Source organism: Tiliqua scincoides, chromosome 3, assembly GCF_035046505.1.
Source record: "Tiliqua scincoides isolate rTilSci1 chromosome 3, rTilSci1.hap2, whole genome shotgun sequence".
NCBI lineage: Eukaryota > Metazoa > Chordata > Lepidosauria > Squamata > Scincidae > Tiliqua > Tiliqua scincoides.
Genome location: NC_089823.1, coordinates 129,799,621 through 129,822,811, shown reverse-complemented (window position 1 = coordinate 129,822,811; position 23,191 = coordinate 129,799,621). Strand labels below are relative to the sequence as shown.

General features: G+C 41.5%; 1 protein-coding gene across 2 annotated transcripts in view; it reads left to right on the top strand.

Annotated features, from left to right (window-relative positions):
* MXD4 (MAX dimerization protein 4) overlaps positions 1–22,887 on the top strand; it is a 28,538-nt gene extending 5,651 nt beyond the window's left edge. For both annotated transcript variants that reach the window (XM_066620404.1, XM_066620403.1), the window contains exons 3-6: positions 6,119–6,148; positions 7,345–7,459; positions 9,064–9,223; positions 19,560–22,887. In XM_066620404.1, the coding sequence (XP_066476501.1) occupies positions 6,119–6,148; positions 7,345–7,459; positions 9,064–9,223; positions 19,560–19,708 (454 nt within the window). In that variant the 3' untranslated portion in view covers positions 19,709–22,887. The remainder of the gene's footprint in view (positions 1–6,118; positions 6,149–7,344; positions 7,460–9,063; positions 9,224–19,559) is intronic.
* The last annotated feature ends 304 nt before the right edge of the window (positions 22,888–23,191 follow it).

Here is a 23,191-nt window from a genome sequence, read left to right as displayed (position 1 = left end):
ACCCCTGATATCACTCTTAGATAGCAGGCTGAACAAGAACCTGGCATGTGTGAAATTGCCTGACCTGGGTTGTGGGGCTGATTGACACAATTTATTCTCCACCCACTTCCTTCTTTTGACGGTATCAGCTGCCCACTACAGTAATGATGGATCAGGGTGATATAATGGTGCAGGTCAGACTGACCATTCCAGGAGAAGGTATGTTAGTTATAGGCAGATTATCCCCCTCATTGGTCCTTACACCAGCCTTTGGACTGTTGGTGACCTAGCAGCACTCTCTAAACTGCTGCTGCTTAATACCAAGTTGGCCAATAATAAGACCACCAAAATCCAGGAATAGCTCTTGGAGAAAGGCAGCAACCTGGCATACATAATAGAGATCTGGTTGGACAAGGCAGGAGGTGTAGGTCTCTTCCAGTGTTGTCTGTCAGGCTTCTGAGTGATGCAGTGGCCAAGGTTGCAGGGTTGGGGAGGTGGGGTAGTAATAGTCTATCATGAACCCATGCTTGGGTGCCCTATCCAGTAGTTTACTGGACTTGGATAACTTTCTGTGATGTTGAATAGGCGAGATAAGGTTGGGATTCTGTTGGATAGTACACCAACAGTCTTGGCAGTACACCAACAGTCTCCCTACCTGAGCTAATCAGGGTGATCTCCAGGATAGCATTTTGAGTGTCTGTGGTTATTTGGGGGGTTTTTTTTTTGGGGGGGGGGAAGAGTATCGGTGATCATGCTGAGGCCCTGAGAGGAGGAGCAGCTCAGAATTTAATGGCTGTCTTGAGTCCGTCCTGGTAACTTCTGCCCTGACACACCTAGTGGGACACACGCTGTATTTTGTGTTTACTGCTGGGCAGGTAGATGGTGGTCTGGGTATGAGGAAATCAAGGTAATTCCTTTGTTGTGAATAGATCACTTTCTGGTGGGGTTTAGGTTGGTTGTGCTCCCTTATCACCCCAGGGACGGGAGACTGATTTTTATGGTCCACCCCCAGTAGCTAATGGATTCCTGATGGTACTGGGATTATTTCTTGCTGCCAGGGCTGTTGACTCACTGGTATCCCAGGTCAACCTTTGGAATAGGGAAATGGCCAAGACAAGTAGATAAGATAATTTCTGGGTAGCCTTTGCTGTGCCATAGTGCAAAAGTGGCTCCCTGGTTTTCTGGGAAGTGTGTGCTATGAAATGGCTTGTAGACACATACAGTAACAATGGCAGAAAATTCATGATAAGTCCAACCAAACCCAAGTTAAAGCCACTTTAGTGTATGGAAGTAAAGACAGATTTTTTCCTCTGCTACTCTCATGTCCACAGAGAATCATCCATGCAGGGCCTGCTCTTATCTCCCTCCACAGAAGGAGGATGTGAGCAATGTGGCAGCTTGCTGTGACCACTTCACAGATGAAATTGTTCACATCTGTCACAACTTGGATACCACATTTACAGTTCTAGTCGATGTCCCTTCTGCTCCTATTAGTCCTAGTTTTATGGGTTTTTTCTACAGTGCTTTGTACAAGCTGAGGGTGTGAACAGGAATCTTTAGAACATGAGCCTGACTATGTGCTCATCCTTGCCCATTGTGGCTTAATCAACCCCAAAAGAACTAGCTGACTGGACAGGGAGGGTGGTGAATTCATCATAGGGGGAGGGTGCTAATGGCTCTGAGGCTGGTGGTGGTGCTGTCCTTCCTGAAGAGGCCTTCCCTGTATTGGGAAGACTCCACTGTATTGGATAATTTCCAACTAGGTTCTAAGCAAGGTAATCGGTTGGGTGGTGGCATCCTAGCTCCAGAGTTTCCTGGATAAAACTGTCTTACATAAGAACAGCCCCACTGGATCAGGCCATAGGCCCATCTAGTCCAGCTTCCTGTATCTCACAGCGGCCCACCAAATGCCCCAGGGGGCACACAAGACAACAAGACACCTGCATCCTGGTGCCCTCCCTTGCACCTGGCATTCTGACATAGCCCATTTCTAAAATCAGTTGGTTGCACATACACATCATGGCTTGTAACCTGTAATGGATTTTTTCTCCAGAAACTTGTCCAATCCCTGCTTAAAGGCATCCAGGCAAGATGCCATCACCACATGCTGTGGCAAGGAGTTCCTCTTGATCCTTAATACTCTGCAGTTTGGCTTTGGGACCAAATTAGCCTTGATTACCCTGGTAGGTAATGTGCACCAGGGACTAAACAGAGGGAATGCATCCCTGTTGGTCTTGCCGGACCTCTTGGTAGCTTTCAACAATGTAAATCATGGTATTGTGGAGCAACAATATAAACTGTAGTGTTGTTGGGTCTTGGGGGCAATGTTTTATGATGAGTTCCTGTCCTTCATGACTGATAGCAGTGACAGATCTGGGGTGGGGCAGGAGGGCACATACCCCGGGCGCTGACTTGTCGCACCCCACTGTGCCTGTCTATCCAAGCCATTTCACGAGCAGGCAAAGCTCTGCGCAGCACTCGGCAGCGGGTGAGAAACTTTCTGAGACTTCTCCTGCTGTTTTAAGCAGTACGTCTGGTTTATTCGGGACACCAGAAGTATTGTTAAAAACAGCACAAGAAACCTGAGAAGATTTCTTTACTGTTACAGAATGTCACATGAGGCTCTGTTACACCTCAGTGAGTATCCTGGGGAGGAAGGGTGGTGTGCTGGGGGGTGGCCTGTTGCAGACCTGCCTCTGATCACAATGAGGGCAGGTCAGCGACTGGCTAAGAGATTCCAGAAGGTGGAACGGAGGGACTTGTCTTCAGTGCCCTTGCTTGTGGGATGCCACAGTGTTCCATCTTCTCCCATGTTGGTGAACATCTACATGAAACTGCTGGGGGAGATCTTCTATAGTTTGTGTTGAAATGTCATCAATATGCAGACAATACCCAGTACTTGCTCTCTGAGTCATCTCAGGGAGGCTGTAGACATCTGCAGTGCTGCCTGGAGGCGGTAGCTGACTAGATGATGGTCAACAAGCTGAAATTAAATCCTGACAAAATAGAGGTCCTCTTGGTCCAGAGAACTGCAACATAGGCATTGAACTGTCAGCCTTTTTCTAAATGGAGTTGTACTCACTCTGCAGTAGCACATTCGTAATTTATTTCTTCCTGGGCTCCTTGCTGCTCCTGGATAATCAGGTGGCTAGAAGATGTTTGCCCAGCTTTAGCTGGTGCTCCAGCTGCAACCCTACCCAAATCTATCAGACTTAACCATTGTGGCTTGTGCACTCTTGACAAGCATACACACTTCATCAGTTTGTTCACAACTTACTGTTTAGGAAGGGATACCCTACCTTTCACCAAAATAACCAAGTGAGGGAATTTGGGTTTTTTTGAAATTGGTTGGCAACCTTCAGTCTCAAAAGACTATGGTATAAGCCGACAGCACCCGGTATTCCCAGGCGGTCTCCCATCCAAGTACTAACCGGGCCTGACCCTGCTTAGCTTCTGAGATCAGAAATTTTGAAATTGCATAATTAGGAAAACCCACACCACCACTCATCATAACGCTGAATAAATTCCACAACTTTTGACTTGTATCTTGTCTTTCACTATTGATTTATGTACCTTTTTGGCCATTGTTCAGTTTTTTTTGCATACCCCTAAATGTCCTAGTGCATACTCCAGGTTGGGAATGACTGATCTAAGAAGGAAGGCAAGCTATAGAATCTTCTAAGAAAATAATATCTGTGGTACTTTGGATCACCCTCAGCACTTTTTTTGGAAACCAGAAAGGCAAGTCAGGAGGAAGGGTATATGAACGTTCACTCAGGCTGGTGCTGCTGACAGCCTCCAAACCCTGTGTGGTTAACTCCTGCAGTACATTGGCTTTTTCTTGACCATGATGAATCATCAAACAAGGGTTGCAGCTTCTTTTTCTGCAAATACTTCAGTGCCTCTGAAAGCCTTATGACTCCTAGACTGGTAATAACTGCCACTTTGAAGATGTAATGTGAAGAAGAGAGCAGTGGTGTAGCTAAGGGGGTGCAGGGGGTAGTAGTTGCACTGGGCATCAAGCTTTAGGAGGGCAACAAGCTGAGCTTCACACTAGTGACCAAAATTGTGAAAATCTTGGTATATATGACTAATACCATATGTTATATATAATTGGAAAGGTAATTTAATGCAGAATGCAATGAAACAAACTGCATTGGAATATCTGTATTCTTTCAAAAGTTATGGCCAATTAACCAGAAAACGAAAACACAACTGCCTTATGGAACAAAAAGTGGATTTTCTTTGCTCAAAACCGACCTATAAGATTGATTGTTCTGAGAGCCAATGATATATTATTGATATGTTGCAATGACATAACGATACAGCATGAAACCAATAAGGTGTTAATATGAGTCAGCTCTCATTTCCATGTATCATAATACATTTACCTCTGCTAACTGGGTAAAGATGCAATTCTTCAAGTATCCCTCTTCACCTCAACACAATGTCTTGAACCGATCAGGGCACACTTTTTATTTATTTATTTACTTAATTAAATTTTATTTTGTTGGGGAGGGGGGCTACAAATCTTCTTTGACCCCAGGTAGCAGATAGATGCCTTAGCTATGCCCCTGACTGGGGGGAGGCAGCAGAGCAAGTGGGTGGCAAGCTGCTTGAGGGAGGAGGTGGGTTCCTCCCAATTTTCACATTTTAAAAGCCCAGGCATGACGTCACTTCCGGTTGTGACATCACTTCCGGAGCAACATTTTGAGCTCGGCACCTGGCTACACGATCATTAGCTACGCCACTGGAAGAGAGCTACCTGTGGCATTTGTCAGTCATGACTGTTTTAAAGCTGGAAAAGCCCTGCCAGGAGGCATCCAAGTACAAGAAAGCAAACAAAGTACAAGAATAGGAGCAAAAGAGGAATAAATGAGGAGTTTAGGGTGTTCCCGTGGTACTTGCAGAGAACATGCCGTGAAGCTCATTTTGTACCTGTTCAATCACGGCAATGATGGTGATAAAGCCCTTGACTCTAAGGATGGGAGAAGTGGCACTGGCAAGATAGGCAGACTGAGGTCCCAGGAGGTGGGTGAGTGAAGGGGCAGGGATTCTGGAGGAAAACAGAGAACTCAAGATGGAGCAGTAAAAATGGGTAGGAGTTATAGAATAAGACTTGGAGACTAAGGGGTCCTACTGAAGATGGGGGAGCAGAGATAAAGCCACCCCTCGAAGCCAAAGTCTCTAAGACTTACCTCAGTTAGAACGTCTATCACTAACTACTGTTCAAGTTGTGAAAGCCTTAACCATCAAAGCAAAATGTGGCAAAAGCATTCCTGTGACTCACTTCTGAGTCCCAACACACCTGCTGAAGACCTCTGCCCAAGGCAATCTATACATTCTTAAGATCATAAGATGGTTATAAACTGTGAGCTGTCAAGCAGGATTGCTATCTTCCTTTTTGGTTGTGACAAATATGCATTTAGAAGTAGCCTGACATAAATTAAGTAGGTAAATCTGCTCTTAACAGAGAGAAGCAAATTATAGGGGAAAGCTTCACTTGCTTTATTTTGTTGTCAGGCTGCTTTTAAAAGCCAGGGCCGTGGATGTGCTAATCCTATAGGCAAGGAAATTCTGAAAACCACTTGCCGTGGATCCAAGAGGCCAAGGAAGTGCAAGCAAGGAAAAATTCTGCTAGCTGCAGCTTCACCCATCAGTTGCTCAGTTGTTATGAGAAAAGCCACACCTGATGAAATGCTTGTTTATGTACACTTCTCACATAGTGGTGTCCTGACCAACTCTTGCCTTGGACAATGAGAAGCAGCAGCAATAATAATAATGTGGGGAGATACATTTCAGAACTTTGATTCGAAATTTAAGAGGATGGCAAGTTTGTTTCTGCAGCCTTTAGTCCAACGCATAACATTTTGGCTAAGTCTTTGGTCTGTGTGTAGGGTAGGCTGGGCATTTTAATGTTCAGATCAAAGTCAGACTGGAACTGGATTCAAGGATTTCATTAAAGTTTTTTGGGAAAGCTGAATATTGTATATTCTGGGTTTACCAGAAGAAGTTCCTCCAAAATTTTGAATTCCCGACCAACTGCATTGAAAATGCATTCTTCCATGTAGACTTCACAGTGGTTGTGCTTTTCTTAAGCAAAAATCATGCTCTAAATTTTTTCTTTTCTTTTCGATAGGTCCTCACATAATGAACTAGAAAAGCATAGGTAAGTAGATATAATTGAACAGACTCAATAGAGAATCTGACATCTATAGACTGCTATTTTGACATAGTACTGGATTGGTGGAGAACTCTTGAAAGAAGGGAAATGTACACAAGTGGCCATAGTTTTTCTTTTCTGTCCCTGCCCTCATCACCCTGAGCAATATGACAGAAGGTAGACAAGGCATGGAAGGTTTGGTTTTCTGGCTGTTCAACAACAAGCTCTGCTTCCCTTCAGTTCTAAAATGTTTGCAGACACCTGGTTTTGTACTGAAGATGCTTTGTTCGTACGTACGTACGTGTGTGTGTGTGTGTGTGCGTGCGTGCGCTTTGTATACCCTGTTCTGTATAAAGTAGTGTTCTTCTCTGTTGGGCCCATTTTCCATAGACTGTAAATCATGGCCAAAGACAATAGACAAAATAATTCATCCTGATCTTTTTCTCTGTTGACCTGTTCCACTGCATTACAGAGTTAACTAACTTGGCATTGCTTGGATGATGATGTTGTAAGTTGTCTGTGCTTCTCTTTGAAGCTTTACGTAGAGTTCTTAAAATTTTACACAGAATTTTCACAAATTAGGCCTCCTGCATTTCCTGACTGACTCCATTGTTTAATTTTTTCTGTATACATCTATCTATCTATCTGTCTATCCCCCCAGAGATGCATATATGCCTGCTGAGAATTGCATGTAATGCATCTTAATGGACTATAGGTTTTCTTCTTAAAGTGAGGAAACCACATTATTGAAGTGAATTTGGGCCAAAATCTCAAAAGCAGAGCAGATTCTGTATGCTGTCAATTAGTATACAGTTGGCCCTTGTTATCCTCTTTTTTGGCACCTGCGGGGGTCTGCACCAGCAGTGAGTCGAATCCGCTTCTGAAGGGCCTTGGAATGTTGCCCGGAGGCATCGGAAAGGCACTTTTGGTTTTTGCTGAAAATCAGAAATGCTTTTCGGACACCTCTGACAGGCCTTCTGAGGTGCGGAGAGGTCACATGCAGCCTCCCTGTGCCTCGGAACACCTTCCAGACACAACTGGAAGGTTTTTCTTGGTCACGTCTGGGAGGTCCTTTTGAGGGCTTTCCACATACCAATCCCTGGAAATCAATATCTGTGGGGTTCCTGGAACCGATTCCCGGTGGATAGTGAGGGCCCATTGTAGCTAGGTTAGTGTAACCTATGACTTTTTCACAATTTCAGACGGGCTAAACTTCGGCTATATTTGGAAGAACTAAAGCAGCTTGTTCCTTTGGGAGCGGATAGCAGTAGACATACCACGCTCAGTCTGCTGAAAAGAGCCAAGATGCACATTAAGGTAAAACAGATATAAATGTTGTTTTGAATGTTTTACTTAAACAGGAATTCTAAAAAATTTTAGGTACGAGATTCGTAAGAATCTTGCACTCTGATCTGAAATCTCTTGTTCTGCTTTACTTGTGGAATATTGTATTTGAGACTATGGCCCATTGGTTCTCCTTCAGAGTTCTATATTGGTGTGCTACCTGCAATATCATTCTGACATTGTATTCATTCTTGTAGGAGTGGGTACATGTCATCCTAAGAGTTTGTGCCAGTACAGTGAGTCTTAGAGCACAATCCTATGCACTCCTATTCAGAAGTAAGTCCTATTATGTTCAATAGGGCTTACTCCCAGGAAAGTGTGGATGGGATTGCAGCCTTAGTATTAGCCATTAAAATGTGTGTTTTAATGCTGATCTTTTTCTTCTCTTGCTTATCTTTTGAGGCTTTGTCTCAAACAGTATTTCTCTGAAAAGAAACCAAATCTCGGCCAGTGGTTCCCAAAATGGGTGGTAGGATTACTTAGGAGGGTGCTGAAAGGCAAAGGGGCAACAGAGAGGCACTTGAGGTGGAGGGATTATGGCAGCATGCTGGCAAATGGCACTTCAAATGTCTGCCTTTGCATAGTGCTGAATTCTGATGGAAACAATCAGAATTTTTAGTAAATGTTTACTTTTAGTTATCAGAGCTCTAGTCAGATCAGTATACCATGTTCTGAGAAACCATCACTGCTTCATTTGTTTTTGTGTCTCTGGCACTGAATACTGTGGTGATTCTGTCTCCTTCCCAGCATGGCCTCCCTTCCTTCACACTGGGCCGGCTTAAAATAAACCAGCATACACTGCTATGCCTTGTTTTATTTCAACCGAGACTGGTGTAGAGGAAGGGAGGCCACACCAGAGATGCAGGTAAGGGAGCAGGGTCATCACACTCTGCCTTTCCCCTGGCTGCTTTGTCAAGTAACCAGATGACTGCATGGTGGTGGTGTGAGATGTTTTCCTCTAGCAGTGCATGAGGACTGCCACTGGTTCAATCCTCTTCACATTCATTCTCAGCAAGTAGGGACAGGATTGGAGAACCAAGTGATAAGCCAGTGGAAGGCAGTGGGGTTCCTGATTTTCTTACCCACTAAGGGCCCAAACCTATGAAACTTTCTAGCGCCAGTGCAGCACCAGTGCAGCTCTGAGGTAAGGGAACAAATGTTTCCTTACCTTGAGGAGGTCTCTATGACTGCCTCCCCACCAAAGGATGCAGCACAAGCCCCATTAGCACGGCTGCACCAGCACTGGAAAATTAGATAGAATTGGGTCCTCAGCCAAAGTTGTTTCCTGAACAGAAAAAGATTTGGCATAGGGGACTGTAGTGAGTAGGAGGAATGGTGAAATTAGGGACCCAGCCTTGTGTGAGCTGAAGTGCTTTCCATTTGTACAAAGCATCTTTTAATTCAAGCCATAGTGTTCTCTGATGACAAAAAATTAGATTTAAAAAAAAGATACTTGTTACATGAAGTTCTCCATCTTGTAAAATGTTTAGTTTACACATTTATGAGAAATGGAGAGAATCAATGCAATAAAACACTAAGTTTATGGTTGAATACTTGAGTTTTGTTTATTTTCTTAGAAATTAGAAGAACAGGACAGGAAAGCTTTAAATATTAAAGAACAATTACGGCGTGAACATCGCTACCTCAAGCGTCGATTAGAACAGCTCTCCATGCAAGGCCTAGAACGAATTCGCACAGACAGCCTGGGATCAACAATATCCACTGATTCTGAGCAAGGTAAGTAGAGTCCAGATTCTGCCATCTGACTATTGGAACAAGTAAACTACATATAGAGTGAGGAATTTTAAAAAGTACATCTTTTTAAAAATATAGCATCAACATTGGGAGCAAGGCATAAGTGTCAGACTTTAAAAAAATTATTGATAAAAATTTAAGTAAGATGTGAAATAATAGAGGAAGAAAAAGCTGAAAGTTAGAGGGAAAATTGCTGCTGTGGGTAAAAATAATGCTTTAAAACAAAACATGCAACATACTGAAGACCAGTGTAAAACAGTACAGTCCATTTTTATTGGGATTCCTTTTGGGACGAGGAACTATTTTTATTTTGCTGTGTAAACTGCTTTGTGAACTTCTTGTTGAAAAGTGGGATACATAGAACTATTCACAATAGTTATACCAATTAAACAATTCTACATCTGTCTGCTATTGAAGACTGCATGGTGCAAACTATGGCAACCAGATTGACTAGGATTAGGCATATGGGAACATACCTAGTCATTGTTAGTTACATTGAGCTCCTTGGTACTTTCAGGTATAAGTCAAAGTACCCATTTTGTTCTTTACAACCCATTGTGGCTAGGTCCTGGGTATCTGAAGGACCACACACTCCAATATGAATCTGCCCAGTGGTTAAAATCTTCAAAAGTCCTTTTCCGTGTGTTCTGAAACTGGGGAGTAATCTTTTTTTGGGGTGGTACCCCTGTCATGAATAATCCTCCCCAGAGAGGCACCCTACCTACTGTACTTCGTTCTAGACACCAGGCTAACATATTTATGCGGTTGGGTTTTAAGAGAACAGTGATACTGCCTTCATGCTGCTACTGCTATTTTACTGTTGGGTTGTCTCTATTTCACTTTATTGCTAGCTGTGTCTGTCTGAAATTGACATTATGTATTTGTTTAATGATTGAAAGCAATCTTGCAAATTTTTCAGAACTAAAGGTTATAGTATATAAATAAATTTTAAATAGCTTCAGAAAACTAGGTAGAATTTTTAGGTATTTTGAAAAAGACTTTGTACAGTAAGTAGTAGTGGTAGAGGGAATGTACGAGTATTAGAAGTACTGTAATAGTCATAGAGCAGTGGTACTCAAACTGAGGTATCGTAGTGCCCCAGACTGAGAGCCCTGGCCTCTGCCCCCTTGGGGGTCGGGGGAAGGAGGAAGGCAGCGATGCGATTCCCAGGATCGCACTGCTGCGGGGCAGGGGAGATTTTCTTCTAACACAACTTGCCTCCTTGTTGGGGTCCAGAGGGTGTGGGAAGTCCCGCAGGGCCCCCCACAGCTTGTAAAAAGTGGTAGTAGCTATCGTGACCCACTTTCAGGTTGCAATCACAAAACTATTCGATAGCTATTTTCACTTTTTATAAGATGCAGGGGCCCTGCAGAGCGCTCCGTGGGTCTTCCTGCACCCCTTGAACCCCGGAAGGTGGTATGGTGTGTTAGAAAAAAGCCCCCCTGCCCCCGCAGTGGCGTGATCCTGGTGACCATGTTGCTGCCTTTTTCCCCGTCCCAGCAAAGACTTATCTTGAGAGGTTTACTCCCAAGACGTTTGAGAACCCCACTAGAGGAATAATTAGAAAAAGAAAATCAGTTCTGGATTAAAGATCTTGGAAGAAGAACATCCAGTGACATAATAGAAAGCTTATTCTCAAGTCGTGTGGGATAAAACTCAAATATTAAAATTGACACAACTTTTTGAATTAATACTATGCAGGTTAGAAATATTAGCATCTAAAGATATATTAACAACACTTTAGAATTGTGCATCAAAAAGTACCATAACAAGAATCATTCAAATCTTTGTAATAGAAAGATTATTAATAATTTTGTCGCTTTTCCCCATCTTTTTTTTTTTAAGGAGCACACGTTTATCAATCGATTTAACTGCAGGCAGAACTATTTTTATGTATGAGTTTCTCATTGAAATTCATGGTGAAATTTGGAGATAGTGCTAATCAGAACAGTGATTTTGAAATATGTGGAAGGATAAGAATTTATTATGTAGCGTTATTACTGTTGTGTCATTTTCTGCTTCTGTTTATGGCAATGGTGGGAAATTCCATTTTACTGCAGGTTATTTGCAATTGCCCAAATACTTTTGCCACATTTAACCCACCTGATGCCTTGTGGGAAATGGTTCTCAGTCTTGACTGGAATAGAGCCAGACTACTAGCATAGCATTAAAATGGAGAGAATGTATGCTTCTTCTCTCTTCCCCCTCCCAGTTTTAAGGAACAGTGCTGGGGAAAAAGTGGAAATGACCCAGTCCTGTGCTTTGACTATTTTTTTTTTTTTGGTAACCTCTTAAAACCTACGGTATCTATTTTGCTTTCAGTCTCGGAAGAAAGCCACAAGACAAACTAAGACTGCAATCCTAACCACACTTTCCTGAGAGTAAGCCCCATTGAACAAAATAGGACTTACTTCTGAGTATACCTGGTTAGGATTGTGTCCTAACTATCCTCATAGTGTCTTGGATATACATAGGTCACTTTTAAATTTATTTCAAGACTTGTATAAAGTAACTATTCAACGTTTTCAAGTACCTCTGCTCTAACTATAGGAGACATTGTTGAAGATAAGGCAGGAAACTGGCTGATTGGCCCCATGCTTCCCAGAATATACTACGCCAATTATAACCAATGGAATAGCTGTCAATTGCACCAGAACAAAGAACACAATAACAAATGGCTTCAAACTGCCTGTCTGTATGGTTCTAGAACATTGGTTCCCAACCTGTGGTCTGGAACCACAGATGGTCTGCTAGACTCTGAGAAGTGGTCCATGAGGTCTCAGGGAAAAAAAAAAAATCACCTTTGCTTGCAATGCAAGACACTAGAAGTAATTAATCTCCCATGGACCATTAAAGAGGGAGGAGAATGGACTCCCCACAGCCACAACCACTGAAGTGACAGCTGTGGCTGTGGGCAGGCCATTCTCCATCCTCTCTGATTGTCCATGGGTGAGCACTTGGGAGACGGACCACCTGAGAGGATGGAGACCAGACTCTCCACAGCCACAAGTGGTCCATGACAATTCCAATTTTTGCTTCAGTGTTCTGTGGGCTTCTAAAGGTTGGGAACCACTGTTCTAGAAGTATATTTCTCCCAGCAGCCCTTGCCCTAATGAACAGGTTTGGAGTGCCATAAGGGAAAAACGTTATTTGGAGTGATTTAGAACAGGGAAAAGGTTAACTTTCTCCCCAACTTCTCCATGCTAAATTCCCTTTTTTCCAAACTGCCCAAGTTTGTGTTTGATTTTGATTTTTTAATACTAATTAAATACATTTCTGTATAGCATGTTGTTTAGCCCCTTATCTGTTTCTGTAAATGAAAGTTAGTTACACTGTAACAAACTGGAATGAGAAGATAAACACATTTCATTGAAAAATGTCAGAAGTACTGGCAAGCCTGAATAGCGTTTATACTGTAGAGTTATGTGATCTCTTGTTCTCATAAATACTTCATACTACTACACCTCCTGTTCCTTCTGGATACTACCAGTTAACGATGTAGTACGTTGCCCAGAACTATTCCTTCAGACTGGAATTAAAAGCAAGTAACATCAAAGCAGCTTCTAGAAGCATTTACATCTTACAGCCCAATCCTAAACAACTTTCCAGCGCTGATGCAACTGTGCCAACAGGGTATGCACTGCATTCTGTGTTGGGGAGGCAGTCAAGGAGACCTCCTCAAGGTAAGGGAACAAGTGTTTCCTGACCTCAGGGCTGCATTGTAGTTGCATTGGTTGGAAAGCTCTTAGACAAATCCCAATTTTGCAAATGGAAGAATGTAATGATCATATCTGAAAGTTCCAAACACCCACCCACTAGTTCTATGTAGCTGTTTTTGGAATTGACTCTGAATACTGCCCAGTCCCTTCTGCCTATCAATTTAAACATATGAGTTAAAACTCACAAAAAACTGCAGAGACAGTAAGAGTTGGATAAGCACTTGTGAGCCATATTACATTTGCTGGAGCCTACACTGCCTGTTGCAGTAACTAGAGGCTGGGGTTCCAGTAGGAACTATAAAGCTGTGTGGCAAACAACTTTGCAGGGAGAAGTTTCAGATCCTGTTGCAGCTCCATGCTGCTCTTGTGCACCCAGCCAGGCTGGCATTGGCTGCTCCCACTCCCAGTTTCTGCTTACCACCTGTCCATCAATACTGAACTCTTTCAAGTAAAACAGGGTATGAAGCTGGAACTGCTTCCCCCTATTAATTTCATGAGAAATTATCTGAAAGTGTGAGGGTGATGAGGGAGATCTTTAATGGCCTGTAGCAATCTTTTCTCTGCACATGCAACTCTTAAGTTACATGTGTAGGAGGGGAGAGATCACGTCAATTTTATATCAAGCAATCAATTTACAGTGTGTAGATCAATGATGAAACATTTTAATATTTAATAAAACATAAGTTGACAAATTTTATGGAATATTTCATATATTTTTTGGAAAAAATGAATATCTAGGATCACAGAACCTTTGGGCTGTCATCAAGGTTGGTAATAACTCAGTCCTACTGAAATTAATGAGGCTTGAAATTGACATAACTAACTACTGGTCGTGCCTCGTTATCCACTGATTTGGGATCCCCTGATTTGACTCATCACTGATATTGGGGCCCACCTTTAAATGCCTTGTAACAAGGAAAAAAGTGCCAAAATCCAATTTCCTTCCTTTGACCTGTTAAACCGCATGGGTTGCAAGCTTCTTGAGGTCAAAATAGTTTTAAAAATCCACTTCTGGGTTTGTTACTCCTCCATTGTTGCCCCAGAATCATTGGTATAGACAATATACCACATTTAGCCACTGGATAGCAGGGAAGGAAAAGTGCAGTGCAGCTTGCCTCGAGTTGAGTCTAGAGTCATTGCTTCCCTGCAACTCAACTCCAAAACAAGTCATAACAAAGGCACTTTCTGAGTTGCCGAGTCGCCCTTTCACGACTGTACTTGAGTTGAGTCGCCACCTTTAAAAACCCTGCTGGGTGTTTGTGTGTTTGTCGGAGTTCTCTTTTAATACTCCCCTGATGTCCTGTCCCATCAGTAAACAAAGCAGGAGGAGGTGGAAAGGACTGCCTAAGAGTGGGGAAGGAAGCTCTGAGAGGGAGGAGAGTCACGCACAGCAGCTGTGAGGCTTACCAGGACAACCCAATCCTTGGCAGCTCTACTCAGAAGTAGTCCCACTTTAGCCGGTCATTCAGTGAGGGTTCCTCTGCCCAAGTAACAACAGAGCCATGCCATGCAGTGGAAAAAAGTGATTGCTATGAACTGCCTCCATCCCACCCCCACCCCTGCTTCCCTGCCTCCTCTCTCTCCCTGGACTTCTTCAGCCAGTCATAAGGGAAGAACCCCCTTCGTTCCTTCTCCTGCCTACCTCAACCAAAGAAATATATGAAGCCTCCCAACCTGCATTCAGTTATCATTGGTTCCTTCCTTCCTATCAGAGATGGGGAAAAGAGCTCACTCCTGACTCTCCCTCCCACCCCATGCAGAAGGAAAACATTAACCCTTCCCTGCCTCTTGGCTGGAACCTCCCTGCTGCTCACCCGGTCTAAATAATAGCTCCACAAAGTTTTTCATGCTGTGAAAACAGTAAGCAAGCACACCCAGTCAAAGGCAGACTCGAGTCTGCATGCGTGGGGACAAGTGCTGAGTCACGGGGCCCTGACTCAAGTGTTTTTCTGAGTCTTCCACATGCACAACTCACCAGTCTATGAGTCAGCAAAAAATGTGCATTTTCCCAACTTGAATCCAAGTCAAGTTCTCAACCTGCTGTATATAGGGTGAATAATGAAATAATTTCATTCCATTAGATTCCAATATTCTCCTCATACAGTGGCTGAATGTAATATAGTGTCTGTACCAATGCATTCTGAGGTGACAATGGAGGAGCAAGAAACCTAGAATGGATCTTTAAAGCTATTTTTCCATTGATTTGGTATCTATTGATTTTTTTTTTTTAATCTTCTTAGGGTTCTGGAACAGAACCTCAGTGAATAACAAGGCATGACTTGTAGTCTCATTAATTCAGAAGGACATCACTCATGATTTACTTTCTCTGAATACAATACTTTCAGTCTGAGAGAAGCATTAATCATAAGTACCTTAACTCATGTACCATATATAGACCATTTTCTGTAATCTTTGTAAACAGATTTTTTAAATGGACTTTGTTTGAAATGAATAACTAAGTCGCAAGAGATCTGATGTTCTGAATAATATTTGGAGAGTTACTTTTGCTTAAATTTATTGTACTTATAACTTAAATGCACATAGACTTTCCTTGGCCTGTCAGCATCCATTGTCTTGCTCTGTAGATTAGAGGAACGCTGAAGCTCGGGAAATGGAGGGTAACGGAAAGTAGAACATGGATTGCTATATGTTTTCATTTAAGGTAGACAGAATGGTACACATTCCTAATGGAAAACTATATATGGGAGATGGAGGCAAGGTTAATAAAAGATGTAGAGCAGTAATTTTCAACCTTTTTTCTCTCTGGGCACAGTGACAAGTGCTAAAATTGTTAAGGCACACCATCAGCTTTTTGAGAATAGACAAGGCATACCATGCTGCTGATGGAGGGGCTAAAATTCTCCAATGGTCCTAATATTAAATTACCTTCCCCCAAATTCCCGCGGCACACCTGCAGACCATTTGCGGCATACCAGTGTGACATAGCACACTGGTTGAAAATCGCTGAGTAGAGGGTCAGAATATTGAGAGAGGCACATACTGTAATTGCATCATTATAAGAAGACAAAAAAAAAGGAGGGAAGTTCCAGATTTTTAGGACACAGGGATATAATATAGAAGTGGGTCTTGCAATGATTGCCTTGTTGAAAATGAATTAACTAAATTATTAGGATTTGTGAGGAGAGGAGAATAGTGTTTTGAAAAATATTTGAAGGATTTCCTTAACTGTTGTCTTAAAACTGTAAGGCTTTGCTTTTTTTAATCCTAGAATTTTGTTTTTTGGAAAGGAAATTCACCTGAATTATATGAGTCGTGGGGAATGGAGAGGCAATAAAATTTAACTTCACAGGAGAGCTATAATGAATACTAATTGTGTTGAAATCAGCTTTATTGTGTTGAAAACAGATCATAATAATATAATATACAGTATTTATATACCGCCTTTCTTGGTCTTTATTCAAGACTTTATTCAAGGCGGTTTACATAGGCAGGCTTATTAAATCCACGCAGGGATTTTTACAAATTGAAAGAAGGTTCTTTCTTTCAAGAACCACTACATTCAAGGTGTTACACTCCGATCTGGTTTAACATTCTGGCCTCCATCCTCCCACGCTCCGAGCAGATGGAACAGCTCAGCTGCAGCTTGCCAGCTGCTTCAAGGTCGCACGGTGCCAGTGGCCTCGAACTGGCGACCTTGTGGATGTTAATCTTCAGGGAAATGGAGGCTCTACCCTCTAGACCAGACCTCCTGCCCATTTACATTTTCGTCCTCAGGACGGAAGGGCATCCTTCTCTAAGGACAACTAAGAAAAGAACAGAGTGCCCTCTCTAAATGATAGATCCTCCCCTATTGCCTCATGTTTTGTTACCAAGAGGTCCTGTCATCTTCAAGAGAGTGCTGTGGAACTTTCCAATGTCTCCCTTGAAAATCCCAATTACTGCCCTGCTTTCTGGTGCAGTAGTACCAAAGGATAGGGATGGATGTCTTAAAAGTTCTGGGTGGCAAAAAAAAAAGACTGTGTGTCATGAATTTTTGATTCATGACAACAGCCCAATCCATTAGAGCAGCCGTTTCCAAACTTACTGAAGTCACATTACCCTTTTTTTTGCAGTGGTCTTCCTGGCTCTACCAGGAGCCACCATCTTAGATTACATGAGAATCCAGGGAAGAAAGCCAAGAAGAAGAGGCTGTTGGGGATATCCTGCGCTGCTCCTATGAGTACACCATGGTCCCCTCGGGCACTGTGGAGCAAAGCCTGGGAAGCACTGCATTAGAGTTTTGAAGCTCTTCAGTGTTTGTGGGGGGTGCACTCACATAGCTTTTATGGACTCTGATGCTGCCAGATGAGGCCCTATCCCAGCAATTTTCACTCTTTCATCTCACAGCACACTCACAAGGCACTAAAATTATCAAGGCACACCATCAGTCTTTCCTGTTGTTTGGGTGGTGGTTGGTTTTTTTTTAAGTTTGTCTTCTCCTATTGGCTAGTTAATTAACAGATGTCGCATTGGATACTTTTTTCTTTATGCATTCAGAAGTCTCACTGTGACTTCAGTGTGTTTTAAACTTGGAGAGGTGGACACAGCCACCCCCTGTAGAGCTGGGAAATTTAGTTTAGACTACCTCCAAAGATCAATGGAAGAAATTATCCTTGTCAGAATTTTTTCCAATCTTTGATGAGAATAATCATTCATGGTAGGAACAGTGTTCCAATTTCAGTAATGATCCAACCTGCACAATAAACTAGTTATGGCAATGGAGCCTCTGTATGAGATTCTCGGATCATGGCTTATTTTGTAATAGCAGATTCCTCTAGTGGGTCATATAAAAAATTGGGATGGAAGGCTAAGGATAGATTGGTGGAAATTGCAGCTTTCTTGTTTTCCTTTTGGGACCTGTCTTGCTGAAAGAAGGAAGATGGGTTGCAGTACAGAAACTGAAGGCAAAAAGCTATTGTGAATGGGGATGTGAGGATGGGGAGAGGATGGCTGTGACAGTTGTTATCCGATTAATAGATGTTCTTGAGGGAATCGGAGCTAAATTTCTGAGTAGGAAGCACATTGAAACAATTTCAGAAACGCTTTTTATAGTTGCTGCATCATATTAATTGGCTTATAAATAGAATTCATCAGATTTTAAATAAATCAAAATTAATTAAGGATGCAAGACTAAACAGCCCAATCCTATCAAAATTCTTGCATGGTGATGCAGTGGTGCTGGCGTGGCTACTGCTGTATCCTGCAAGGGATTTTCAACTGCTGGAGATACCCTTGGGGTAAGGGGGCATTTGTCCCTTCGCCCTGGGAGAAGCCACAGCAGCCTCACTGGCACAAGTCCGCGTTGACCCAGGAAGGCAAATCGGAGTCAGAATTCAGCATGTACTGCAGCCAATCACACCTCATTCAACCCCCCTACTTCCCTCCAACCCCCTGCATGGACTTACCTGCTGTGGTGGGTCTCCATGGGTCTACCAGCGAGTAGGAAGCCACTTCAGCCTCCCTGCCAGCAGGCCCTCTGCGCATGTTAGCAGAGGCGCCTTTGCGACTGCCGTAAAGCAGCCTCCACTGGCACAATGCTGTTTATGATCTGAAGAGAAACCAAAGAATGGCCTCTTTGCCAGCAGAACCTCTGCGCATGTTAGCAGAGGCTGCTTTGTGACTGCCAAAAAGCAACCTCCACTGGCACAATGCTATTTACACTGGTAAGATACGTTTGGGCCATAAAACAGTGTGTTTTTCAAAAGTGTTCTTTTTTCAGAATATTTTGAAATGAGCATAAACCAGTATAAATGATTAACTATGAATTTATGGGTCTTGCTTAACTGAGGGCAGTGAACAACTCTGCATGAACCAACAGGATGTTGGTCATAATGAAAGTGAATATGTGGGAGGATATATGTAACAGTCAGATAAAGTTGAGTGCTTAAATTTAGGTCCTTGGGTTTTATACATCCTCAAGTTGATTTGTAATTACTAGCTCAAAATCAAATTTTCAGATTAATATTGAACAATGCATTAATTAATAAGGAAGCATTGAATAAGCAGGGATATGTATCCCCCTATCTGTTAGCAGGATCTTCACAGAAGCATCTAGAATTGTTCAATCACTTTTCTTCTATTAAATTTGTTTTTTATACAGTATTTAAATATGTCTTTCTTTGTTTTGAATGAACAGGGTAAGAAAGTATTTATAGGATTTTACCATTGAATTTGTTGAAAGAGCTGCCTTGCCTTCGTGGAAGTTTATTTGCCTTCACTGTATTCATTTTCTTTTCTTTTTTAAAATGGTGCTTGGACAAATGTAGATCCAATTTGAATTTCAGATTAAACTTGTGAAATTATGCAAAGAGTTTAGAACTTTTGTATGGTAGTGGCCAAGGCTGAGGAATAAATTGGGAAGTTTCTGATATGAACTTATTAGGAGACCTGGGCAAGCCTTTTTTTTCACATGTGGGGAGCCAAGACTAAGAAAAATATGACCTACCTTACAGGGCCGTCATAAAGATTACAACAAGATCATGTACGTAAAACACTCTGAAGTTTGAACCCTCTAAAGTTCTACTTACATGGAAGGTGTTATGACTGACTGGTATTCTTTGCAGTTCTGAAACGTTTGTCTTTTTTATGTTTCAATTTAGAGGTAGACATTGAAGGAATTGAATTTACACCGGCTGAAATGGACAGTAGCAGAAGTGCCAGTGATGCGGAGGACCATTACAGTTTGCAGGGCAGCTCGAGCGACAGTGGCTATGTGCATTCCCACAGACTAAATGCCCGACTTCTGTAGTGTTTTGAGTGCACCACTCAACGTGGGACCTTCTAACTAAAGCACTTACACAAAAAATTCCAGAGTTGTTGACTGCCACTCTTTCAGAACGCCTCAACCACAATCCTCCGCAAGGAGGTCTTTTTGACCAGGGTCCCCTGAACTAGAGTTAGAATACTGAATAAATTGCGAATCATGTTTTTTTTTCCTGCAGAATGTGATTAGACACTGTTGTGGCTTAAAATTCCTTCATGTAGTCATTGTACAAACTGTTAAAATGTCACCTTTTTTTCTTTTTTTGGACATCCATCCAAGGAGTATGAAAGTAAATTTTTGAATAAAAGAACTACAGTTGTTTAAAAAAAAATCAAATGATTTTAGATGTCAAAATGTAAAGGAGAGACAACAGAGATCTATACGGAAAATGGAGTTTGGCTTTTGCTGTTTAAAAAGGGATTTATCTTTGGAAATGGGAACTGCTATAGACAAAACAGCAAGTAAGTCTGTTTGTGTGATTTGCTTGTGATCACTCAGATCACCTTTAGATGCTGGCTACAGGAATGAGAGACCTCTTTCAAAGTATTTTGTCATAAAAATCTTTGCTAGCCAAAAATGGCAAGAGTAGAAATTCTTTCCATATTTTTTTGAGCAGCTCACAAAAGCTATAAAAGGTATATGCTCTTGATATTAAGTTTTTCAAAAGGAAGGGGGGGAAACTGGTTCTAATAATAACATAATGTGCAATGATCCCTGCTTTCTTTTGTTTTATGGTGACTAATTCTACAAGAGCAAAAAGGTCATGCCTCCTTCACATCTGATACTGTGGCATGAGCACTCGGGCACACAAAGAATAGTCTCCCACTTTGGCGTATTTCAGTAATTGTTTAGTATTCACGTTTTGATTCTCCAGAAAATGTTTAGACTGTGTATTAATGCTGAGCACACAGTCCTCAGGAATTCTTTTGTGTGTGTGTGTTAAATAGCATTTATATGTGCCACCTTCATGCATTTGATGAAGAATTTCTTGTGCCCCACTAAGAAACTAGTGAGACCCAAAGGTATCACAATCCAGCAAAGGAGAGCCTTGTTTGCATTTGATGCTTGTGCATTGTGATACTCATCTATTCCTTTTGAATGAGTGTAGTTGGGGATGCATATCTCTAACTGGGTCTTCTTCCTGCACACACAAAAATTGGCCAAGCTGTATTGGGTCCAGCACCCCTTTTTTCCCCTTGTTGCTTTTAATGGTCATCATCCAAACAACCACCCCCATCCATATTAGCAAGAGACTATCGGTTGATGAGCTTGTTATCACAGGCGGCATGTGAAACATTTCAGTATTTTTGTTGGCAGATTCAGAGTTCATGTAACCCAGATTTGGATAAGTAAACCTTTGGTTAGGAAACAAAATTGTTTGCTTGAATCTTATGTTGTATTCTATCTACAGCTGCCAATAGATGTAAATGGAAAACATAGCTTTAGGTTGCAGTATTCACATCAAGCATTAGTTTTATGCTATAATTGCAATTTCAGTTATTTACAGGAAGCTACAAAATGCTGTAAAACTGCACCATTTATTTTAGCATTCATAAAGATTTAGAATGTATTTACCCCATTTGTAGCAATACTTGCAAAGGTATATTTGAATACAATTTAAGCTTAGTGAAATCATTAGAGCTTGGCTTGCTGATAATTAAAAATGGACCAATCTTTGCATTACTTCTTTAAATGACTTTTTAAAAAACTGATAAAAAGCTATACCTGCTTTAGACAAGTGGTATATTTCGTGTAAATATATTTCCTGTAAAAGATTTTGTATTATATTTTTACTAACTCTTTTCATTTATTTGTATAGAGAAAGGGAATGGTATAAACCCAGACCAGAGTCTCAGGGACTCTTCACCTTAGTCATATTGTGCCTTGGTGACCATTTATGTATGCTTCTTTCTTCTCTTGTTGCTGAAAAATAAGTTTGGTTGCTTCCGAAGCCCTGTTCAGGATGCTTGAGTATATTGCCTTGTTTCAAATGAAGTACTGAGAAGTGTGTTTTTTAGGACAGAGGAGCTAATCATTCCCATGCGTGTATTCAGTGATTTAATTACACTTTTTAGAAATTATGATATGCGTGCATTTATGACTAATGGCTACCAAAAACAAAGCATGTATACCCCACATGCTCGGACGTGCACAAAAATCTGTTTTTCAGTCATAAGAGTTTACTGTTAATTTCAGTGGTGGGAGTTGGTTGCTGTGCACAAAGGTGTGTGTGAGTGTGTATATATACTGTATATGTGTGCAAATTTACTACTTCCATTTAGATGAAAGGGAGAGCTGTACAAGGACAGTGTGTACACTGGACAGATGGCTGGATCAGGTCAATACTATCAGCCACTGAACATCTAAGGCTCTAGTGCTGTTCTCGCACTAAATAATCTAAAAATTTCACCACATTCTAATGAAAGCGATGAAACCTTCTGTTGCTCTCTTTCTTAACATTCTGCATATGTGTGTGATTTTTCCCTTCAGTGCTCACAATACAGCAAAGAAATGTTGAATACACTTTTGGCAGCTTACAGTCCTTATTGGTTTGCTTCCCCATAGCCTGGAACTTGCCAACAAGAACATTATGCTTTAAAGTAATATCTATTTTGTAGCCATCCCTACTTCTAATTATGGGGAGAGGCCTAAGGTTATGGCAGCTAAACGTGACATAAAATAAAAACCTTTTCTATTATGGGTGGTGTTACATATGTTGCATAATAGGAAATCCTCTCTGGAGACAATACATAGCAATATAAGTATTGTGTTTAGCTGATCAGCAGCATGAATGATTAGCTCCTTTGATACATACATTTGATTTTTCAAATCGATTTTTTAGAAGTTTATTTTAACTGTTGGTGGAGAAAATGGCTAGTTATGTTTTTCTTTGACTATAATGAATTTACTCATGGCTTAAACATGTTTGCTTTCATGAAAGCAGCTCTTGCACAGAACCTTTCAAATAGAAAAATTCTGAGAGAATGGAAGAAAAGACTTCATGATGAACATTGTTGAGCTTTTGCCACTCTGACATTTTTTCAAAGCAAAAAACAATGAATCTGCACAACTGAGTGAACTCTTCCATGCCTGGGTATCAGTGGCTTTGTAGATCTTATATTTTCAATAAAAATTACTCCAATGTTCTGAGTTGCAGCTAAAAAGGATTTTCTCTTGTGTTTACTTGTTCAGTCATTGCTTTGGCAACTTCCAAAAACTATTACTAACTATGAGCTGGTCACATTTGTACACTGAACCAAGTGAAGCAGCATTTAAGTGACTTTGTGCATATCCAGTGCATAACAAACTAGTATGATGCATTGCCACAATAACAAAATACAGCAGACTTCGTTACTCCTTTGTAGATTAACTATATGGGTAGACTCTAATATCTCTAATATCTGTAGCGCATTGGTTTCCAATGGTTTTTCACTTGTGTATCCCTTGGCAACTCATTTCCATGAATTG